The sequence below is a fragment of the Amblyomma mixtum genome, chromosome 1 (assembly GCF_055824585.1).
Source record: "Amblyomma mixtum isolate Tamu chromosome 1, ASM5582458v1, whole genome shotgun sequence".
Classification (NCBI taxonomy): domain Eukaryota; kingdom Metazoa; phylum Arthropoda; class Arachnida; order Ixodida; family Ixodidae; genus Amblyomma; species Amblyomma mixtum.
The window spans coordinates 27,383,459-27,392,150 of record NC_143012.1 but is presented as its reverse complement, the minus strand read 5'-3'; the positions used below and the strand labels follow the sequence as shown (position 1 = coordinate 27,392,150).

General features: G+C 42.4%; 1 protein-coding gene across 2 annotated transcripts; it reads right to left on the bottom strand.

Moving 5' to 3' along the window:
• Nucleotides 1–352: 352 nt before the first annotated feature.
• LOC149365842 (uncharacterized) lies at nucleotides 353–8,064 on the bottom strand. Of its 2 annotated transcripts, XM_089546652.1 has the most exons (9): nucleotides 7,977–8,008; nucleotides 4,883–5,079; nucleotides 4,413–4,589; nucleotides 4,196–4,279; nucleotides 3,648–3,710; nucleotides 2,758–2,812; nucleotides 2,306–2,504; nucleotides 2,070–2,235; nucleotides 353–1,222 (listed from the first exon to the last, which is right to left on the bottom strand). In XM_089546652.1, exons 1-9 carry the CDS (start codon nucleotides 8,006–8,008, stop codon nucleotides 1,068–1,070), a joined length of 1,128 nt encoding a protein of 375 aa, XP_089402778.1. In that variant the 3' UTR covers nucleotides 353–1,067. The 2 variants fall into 2 exon arrangements, 1 of the variants encoding a protein (XP_089402778.1); XR_016283299.1 differs by lacking the exons at nucleotides 353–1,222; nucleotides 2,070–2,235; nucleotides 2,306–2,504; ... (2 more) ...; nucleotides 4,196–4,279; nucleotides 4,413–4,589 and having other exon boundaries at nucleotides 4,942–5,079; nucleotides 5,470–8,064.
• Between the last annotated feature and the right edge of the window lie 628 nt (nucleotides 8,065–8,692).

The window sequence follows — 8,692 nt, the reverse complement described above, 5'->3', positions numbered from 1 at the left end:
ACCTTTGGCTGCCAACATAGGGCCGAGGCCGTATGCCGACCTTGCCGTCGCCAGCCAGTGCCCTGCTAGATTGTGAATCAATGACAAATCATGGTTACCTTATCTATATATGACGTTTGAAAACTAAATTTTGGCCATGAGGAATCTGACCTGTATGCACAGGCATCTTGAGGAGACACAAACAATGAAGACGAACTTGCAGCAATTATTAATGGGTTCCTTTATGCAGACATCAGTATACAAGCAGTTCCACTTGTTGTAAACGCATGGGTACGGTGAAATCTTACAAAATACTGAAAAACATCAAACTCATTTCAGCCATATATATATTTTATTATTGTATTCAGAATAACTTTCACCAGGAATGCTACCGGGTGACTGGAAGGATGACTAGATTCTAACAACTTTCTTCATCCGGCTCAGCACGGGTTTCGTAGGGGACTTTCCTGCGAGACCCAATTGGCAATCTTCACTTTCGACCTGCATGCTAACCTCGACCGTAACATACAGACCGATTAATTATTTCTAGATTTCGCGAAGGATTTGACAAGGTACCACACCAATGCCTATCACTGAAACTAGCCTTTTATAAATTTGCACCCTAATATTCTAGACTGAATTAAAGAATTCCTAGCTAACTGTTCTCAGTTTGTTTCGATCTATTAACAATCACAACTCAGGCACTCTCCCCATAACATCGAGTGTTCCACAGGGATCTGTGCTCGGTCCGCTTTTATTCCTAATATATATAACGATCTGGCGCCACAAGTATTGTGTAACACCCATTTCAGATCGCCCGGCCTCTATCGCGTACTGCAACTTTTTCGGGTTCTTTTTTTTCCCGCACCATTGTTGACTAGAATGCCCTCCCTGCCGATGTTGCCGCCATCACTTGCCCACCTTCATTCTTATCCACTGTAACCATTTGTATGATACTGCAATGATTGTTCAATATGATTGTTTATGATTGCCGCACATTTATGATTGTTGAATATATTAACCAACCCCTTATGTAATACTCCCTGAAGGGGGTCTTTAAAGTGAAGAAAGAGAAGTGAAGTGAAGTCTTATTCTTCTGTGCCCACTGCCTCCCTTGCACGAGTCGGCTGGCGCCTCTGGCTGCGGCCACCCTCCCGATCCTGCGCGCCAATCAGCCAGCGCTTTATAACAGCGCTGCTTTTCTGCAGGGTTGCTTCTTCAGGGTAGTGTGCTCTCAGGCAGGCTACGATAAAAGAAGAGAGCAAAAACAAATGCCACCACTTCAAAAAGGCTCAAACCAGCTCAGCAGTGATATTCCAACCAAATAATCCGGTGCTTTGTAGTCCAGACTCGGATATAACAGTAATCAGCACTATAATCTATAATCATTGCAATATTCACTTTAAACCCAAAATAACATGCAGCAATGAGGGCAAAATGCAATAACCTAGAATAGCTGTCCTTTGTACATAGCATCCATTATGATATATTTGTGGGCAGTGTTCAATGTCTTCACAACAGTATTATAAATGTTTTAGCTAAAATCAGGGCCTTATATACTGAAAAATTAGGCATTGTGTGTACCATTGTAAATAGCACTAAACAATTGCAAGCAGCATTATAAATTCAATATTTTTACAATTGCATGAAACCTGATGCAGTATACAGTAGCAATTGTTTTAACAAGTTGCTTTAATGAGGCAATCTAAGCCAACAATAAAACAGCTACACTGCCGCCAACATGCATATTTACCCTTATATACAGGCAAATCATTTACAACCTGCATTTCATTACGTCCACGTCACTGCAGTGCCAAAATTAAGAATGTACACGAAATTTTTTCATGACAAAGTAGACTAAATAGAATAGAATCTCGAAGCACTTAAAATTATTTTTTTCCTGGGAAAACATTGCGGGATTTAATGTCCCAGAAGCAACACATGGACTATGAGGGACACCTTAGTGGAGGGCTCCAGGAATTTCCACCACCTGGGACAAATGTATTGTACTGAAGAATATATGGCTGGTAAAATGACCAGCATGTTTAGCACAGCATGACAATTCTTCACCAGTGTAAACAATCACTTACCCAGGATCATGTTATTGATGTTCTTCATCTCAGCAAACGCGTGCTTGCAGCCGTGAGACCCTTTCCAGCTGAATCGCAGTGATGCTGCTTTGCTCATCAAGTTTCGCATCAAAATTCGCACTGTGTCTTGAAAATCCGTGCCGCCAAACCTTGAGCAGTAGTTTGTCTGCAGATACATCATACCAAACATTAAAGAAAAGCCGAGGAAAAGTTTAAAGAGCAAAAATTAGACTTACAAGTACTTCCATGTTCCCTTCCGAGGAAAGATACTCTTCAATTGCTTGGACATCTTCCACTGTTGATGCAGGTAGCTTTGGGCAATCTTGGGGCAAAACTAAAGCTCTTGTTGCTTTGCTTGCAGTTAGCAGTGATCTCAAACTCTTCAGCTCGATGATTATTTTCATCTGGTTGTCAAAAACTTTCTTTTCGAAGGCTACAAGCAAAATAAGAACAACTTTGAGGCAAAATCCAGAAAAAGGGAATTTGACTTCTGCTAAGTACTAAGCAGAGCATCAGCCCTCTATGCACTACAGTCGAGTATTTAGAACTTCAAACTTATATACTGTTCCTCTTTACAGGCCCGAATAACTCGTACATCAACATCTAAAGTATTGTCAAAGGCACAGTGCATCATATATTGTTTGGATAGCAAATAAACTGGTACTAAAGAAAAAAAGCTGTGAACCATGTGAACCATGCAGGCAGGCTACCGGCCTCTTTCGGGACACTTGTGTTTGCAGGAGCTGTAACAAACAAAAAATATGGTACCTATTTTTATACACATTTCCCATAAGGAGCATCTCATACCCGTGCTGTAAGCATTAACAGCTGTGCTGTTACAGAGCATTAAGTTGAAATGCCATTACAGTCGAAAGAGCACCACAGAAACATTCGACAGTTTCAAATGCCTTCGAAATGCAAGTTTGTGTACCCCAGTGCACGATGTATTCAAGCTATAATTTGTAAAATGAAAATTTACAAGTGAATACCTGCTTCTAAGTGAATAAATGTGAGCTGACCCCACATGAAATGCCTTTTTATTTACTGTAAGGAATGCGCTACTCAATGTGGTGGCTTGGAGGTGTGGTTTGGCCTTTACCAGCTTAGTTTTGAAGTCCATGTTCATCGGAAGCGCAACACATAAAGGGAGTGAAATGACACCAAGTAAACATACACAACACAAAAAATGTCACACAATAAAAGTAAAGCACTCAGCCCACAGCAAGGCTTTTAGATACAAGTTGCACCCAGTAAACAAAAGCCCCCAATTCTATACAGCACATTTTATTACTGATAACTATGTATCCTCAGAGTCCAGCCTCATAAGCTTCAAACATTGAACTAAGGTTATCAAAACTAAACTAGGCAGCAGCAGCGTCACTGTAGTATGCCAGATGTTGAACCTTTCAACTGCCTTTGGAAACCATCATGGAGCAATGTACAGTTTACACAAGTCAATGGTATTCGGAATTTTTAATCTTATTCGACTCATTTCAGTATGTGTGCAGCATAAGATCACACAATAAATAATAAAAAATCGAAAGATAAGGTTGTTAAAAAACGCAGCCGATATCACACCTGCTTCACAGTCAGTGCTGCTGTCGTGACCCCATGAGGGTGTGGTGGCTTTGTCCTGAAGACCTGCAATTTCATTGCAGAAGCATATAATTTTTAGATGCAAATGTTTCAGTCGTAAGCACAATACATTGCTGAATCTAAGACCCTCGAAAGCAAGAGAAATTAGTTGGTTACTGACAGTAATTAAAATCACTACTAAATGACGTACAGCCAGCTTGAAATGAACTACAGACAAAATGAAACAGTAAAATATATAGAAATAACTCCATACCACCATGTCTGGCAAATCTCTCTGCTAGGCGAGACATTCCTGGAAGCTCTTTCATGTGCCTGTTTTTTGTCATAGGTGACTTAGAATACACCCTCTGAACAGGTCTTTCCCTTGAAGCCACGAAGCCATCTATAAAGTTTTCAGAGACATACTTTGTTGCAATATGCTCTTCAATGTTTGATTCAATGAAGCAGTTTAAGGTCAATATAGACTAAACAATATGATTATGCCTAATTACTTTCACATAAAAATATGGCAGCACACAGCAGTGTTATACCTTGAATGTGGACTTGTTGTGAAGAGTTGCCTCTGAAGGGGGTATGTTCTTGGACACCCTGGCTCATGCCAGATATTTTCCTTCCTACATGAAAGAAATATAACAACAAAGGAAAATAACTGCCCCACAGAAGAAAAATCATGTATTCAGCAATAGTGCAATTGAGAAAATTAACAAACAAGTCACAAGAAATGAGCGAAATGCAACAAGCACTAACTTTTCATCCTAGTGCTTGGTGACCGAACCACGAGAATGTCGTCACCACTTTCGCTGTCCGAAAGAAGCACTGCCTTTCGCTTTCTCCGGCGCTTCTTTTCAGAAACTGAGTCTTCCGAGTCCAGATGTGGAGTTATAAGCGCATGTGGAAGACACTCTTTGGCGCGCTCATATGTGCCTGGGTCAAGAAACAGTTTTAGAGCACCCGTGAGAAAGTTTTCAAATTTTAATAACTGCATATAAACAATATTTCAGAAGCATTTTTGTGCAGTAGGTGGCAACTTCATACAAAGAGTACTGTTATGTTGCATCATCTTTAAAAGAGAATTGTTGCTAAACACATTCTTCCTAACCTTACACCAAATAATAAAAGTTCCAGTACTAAAGCGATGCATGTCCATTACAAAAGACCAGACATAGACAGCCTTGTGCTATATTATCACTATAAAAATGAAACAAAATGGTGCTCACTTTTAGTTGCAAGAATTCTTGCCTTGTAGCCTTGCCAGTTGTCCTCTACAGGTACTTCTAATGAAATCATGCGGTCAACTTCCTTTTTTGCTGTCGTTGGTGGCCAATAGCAAGTTGCACTACCACCTTCCCTTCTCACCCAGCTTTCGGGCACCACATACGTGCTACCTTCGTCAGTAAATTCCACAATGTGAAACCTGCAGGGAGAAGTATTACAATATGTGTGAACAAGACATGGCACATAAAACAAAAACCAAATGAGATGGACAGTATAGTGTGGCACAGGAGCCGAATGCGCTTCTAAGAGCTACAGAGCTACTTCACAATTAACCTGATCCTGGGGTATTCAGAAATCAGCATCAAATGCAAGCAAGACTATATGTACTCGCATGCTTCATTCACCCAAGGGCAGTGTAGTGCCTGTCACTGTGGCTTAGAAAGTGAAAATCCCTTGGCTCTAGTTCAGCAGTTAGAAGAAAATCAAGAGCTTCATCTGGCTGCTAAGAACAGCTTCTGTGTGCATGCATCAACACAGCATGCATATAAAACACTGCAACATGCTGGCATCAAATGATTGTTGTGCTTACGTTCTAGAAAAATGAGCCGGTGTTTCGTAGGCAAGAAGAAACACACGGAGCTGAATCTTGACAACTCCAGATGTCACAGCCGCAAACACTTCAATTAGCAGTTTTGCATTGTCACGTCCCAACTTCACAATCACTAGCACTTCACATCAACAGCTTTGGGTTCGCAGCCACATACACAGTGCACTGACATGATCTTCATGATGCATTAGTAAAAACACGGGGGTTTTCAAAAGCCACAAAAGCACCTACAACTGGAGTATGCAAAAAATCAGAAGATGTAAAACAGAGAAAAATACTTTTAAAGGCAAAAGCTGTCTTTTGCAGATGATCTCAAACAACAAAGATATTTGAAATGCCTGGGCAACATGAAAAGAAGTCAGAAGAGGTGAAACAGTGGAAAAAAAACATCCTTTCCCTTGAAGGGCAAAAGCAGGCCTTTGCAGACAACGTCAGAAAATAAAAATACTTCAAGATTGCTGCCACGAGAAGAAACTTTAAAGACTGACAGTAGCGATGACCTACAGGGTCGTGTGTAGAAGTCGCCTTCGTTCTTGCACAGTTTACCAACAATGAGAATTTCGGACCCAGACAAAAGAAAATTGCTGACAAGAACAATCCTGTTTCTACTAAGTAAGAGGCAATTGTCTGGCTGTTTTGTTCTTATAACGCTCCCCCTCCACACCACTTTACGGTACTGCTTCAGGGTAGGGTACGACAAAGCAGGACCACTGGAATGACAAGAAGAGGGAAGGACTCCACATGCAGAAAATTCAGCACTGGATCCACTTCCAACAACTGAACAGGCTTGTTCTTCCATGATTCTGCTGTAAAGCTGTTCCAAAGGCTTCTTTCCACACCTCACATGAGCCTTGAGATCTTTCAAGTAGTTCTCAAAAGCGAAACAACTAAAGTTATCCAGGCAGCCAAGCTGCCGGCAGTCATTGGCCAAGTGAATGAGACCATGTACATTGTAAATTAGGGACTCTTTCCCATAAATTGACTTGCACTTGCTTACAAAACTGCGCAGCAACTGATCAGCATAGTCTATGAAACAGTCCATTGATGAACAAGAAAGAATTGCAATGCCAACATGTAACTGTAGAAAATGCTCGTACATAGCCCTCGGCAAAATTTTCTTCAAAACAACAGGACCTGAATACAACAAGAACTGTCTGAACTCTGTAGCCTTCCATCGCTCAAACATGTCGACTGCTCGGGGTTTTCGTGCAAAATCACTAGTTATGTGTTGTCGCATTGTAGCCAGATGCCCCGATATTTGCATAACTGAGAAGTGTGCCAGCCGCACTTTTAATGGACCTCGCAACCAGTAACCAATAAGCTTTCGCACAACACCGAGGCACACCAAATGCATGTAGTCTAATGGAAAGCTTGTTACCATCGGGATACCAATTGATGTCAATGGGGAAATGCCTTTGTGATGCTCCGTCTGAGTTTGATCAGCAAATGACTGATCGGTGCGCAGTGGGCTGTCCATGTTTTGGTAAGTAATGCGCCCAAGATAGACGCCCTTGGTGCAGCACTTGTCACATCCATAGTAGCCAGAAAATAATTTCGTGGCTTTCACAAAGGCCTTCGCTGGTGCATCACAAAGAATGGCTCTTAGTACCACCTTATAAGCAGTGGATTTGTGTAGAATACCATTTGACAGCAGAGGGCCCATTTCTTCAATGAACGCTTTGAGGTACTCATCCAGACAAGCCGGTTTCGATGTGCCGCAAAAGATCCCCACAGGAAAAATAATATCAGATTGTTGGCTGTGAGGGTGGTGAACCTGTACAAGTATGGGCCATACTTGTGTGCAACTGCTCTTAAACAGAGGCAGGCCATCGATGTTGACTGATATTGAGAGAACATTACTTGGAACCGAATGCCACATGTCCAATGCACGCAATAAGCCTCTCTGAAGGCCAAAATGAACGTACTCACCATTGCCGAGTTTCTCAAGCGGCACGCTTTGTCGCGTGGACACTAGAGCAGACTGTGTCTTAGGAAGATCAGTGAAGTGCGGCCTAAGAATGTCAAGCAGTGAATTAACTGCCGCTCTCCTGATATGATGCTTCACAGCCCAAGCCCTCAACTGGCTCCTTATCCCCTCTGGACACTCGGCATTATCGGGAACATCAATCAAGTCATGTTCATCAGGCTCCACAGGACCAGCGTTTTGGCCGCGCAAGTCACTTCCATCTGACTCAGCTTGATCTGCACTTGAACAACACTGTGCCTCTGCTGCGATGACAGAGGATTCAAAAGTATTCACTGCTGCATATGCTTGTCCTAAGCTGTCCCCGAGCGGTGCAAATCTATCGTTTCCAACACTTGCTAAACGTGATGGATTGTCGGATTGCAAATGGGGGAATGTCTCAGAGCAAGCTGCCGCCTCTGCGTCTTCTGTGACTTGCTGCAAACACCGCACGCTGCCCGCCTTCGCCAGATAAAGCTCTCGGCGACGTTTCGCCCTCAAGAACCGCTCCATGATGAGGTCTTACCTTCCGACGTTTAGATCAGGCGGTGTTGTCATGGTGAAAGGCCAAGACACGGCACTGCAGGAACAACCAATGCTTCAAATCCAAAGCACCCTGCCAGCTACGCCGCTACAGCGTAATACGGAACTTTAGACGCGACGCGACGAGAGTGAAAAGCGCGGGAAGGGCATCGCGTCGCAAATTCAGTCGTTGTGACTGACACCGCGCTTTCGTAGATGTGCTGTCGAAAATATGTTCGCAAGAAACAAAAGTAATATAAATGTGTTATTTTATTCTTTGTTCTCAAATTATGCAAGTTAAAATTTACACTGCTTCACTACGTCTACATAAAAAAACATTTACTTGCCAGTTTCAATAAAACATCGAAACAGAAACTTTTGAGTTTCGGTTTCGTTTGATGTCAGAATAACGGGACTTTCCTTTTTATCTCTCGATGAAACTGCACACGTCCGACAGTTATTTAAATGCTCAGCATTAAAACGAAATTGATGCAGCAGCACTGCACCTGCATATTGCTTGCACATTACATTTCACCGATTGATAACTTAATTAGGCTCACCATGCATGCAGTGATGCGCGCAGTGTATTCGTAAAAAAGAATATTGAGATAATATGAAACGTACGTCGATCGAGCGTTTCGTCCGCAATTTCCACGCGCCTACTGCGCGTGCGTCTTGCGGCTGGCATCACTGGCCAAGCCAGTGGGTAGCCAACCATGG

Bases quoted from the DNA above. Each gene is read 5' to 3' on its own strand.
- LOC149365842 (XM_089546652.1), bottom strand. From the start codon at position 8,008: ATGACAACACCGCCTGATCTAAACGTCGGAAG. The intron at 2,505-2,757 runs ATGGTTCACAGC...TATTTTGCTTGT, and splicing joins AGCCTGCCTGCATGGTTCAC to AGCCTTCGAAAAGAAAGTTT. The intron at 2,236-2,305 runs GTAAGTCTAATT...ATGTATCTGCAG, and splicing joins AAGGGAACATGGAAGTACTT to ACAAACTACTGCTCAAGGTT.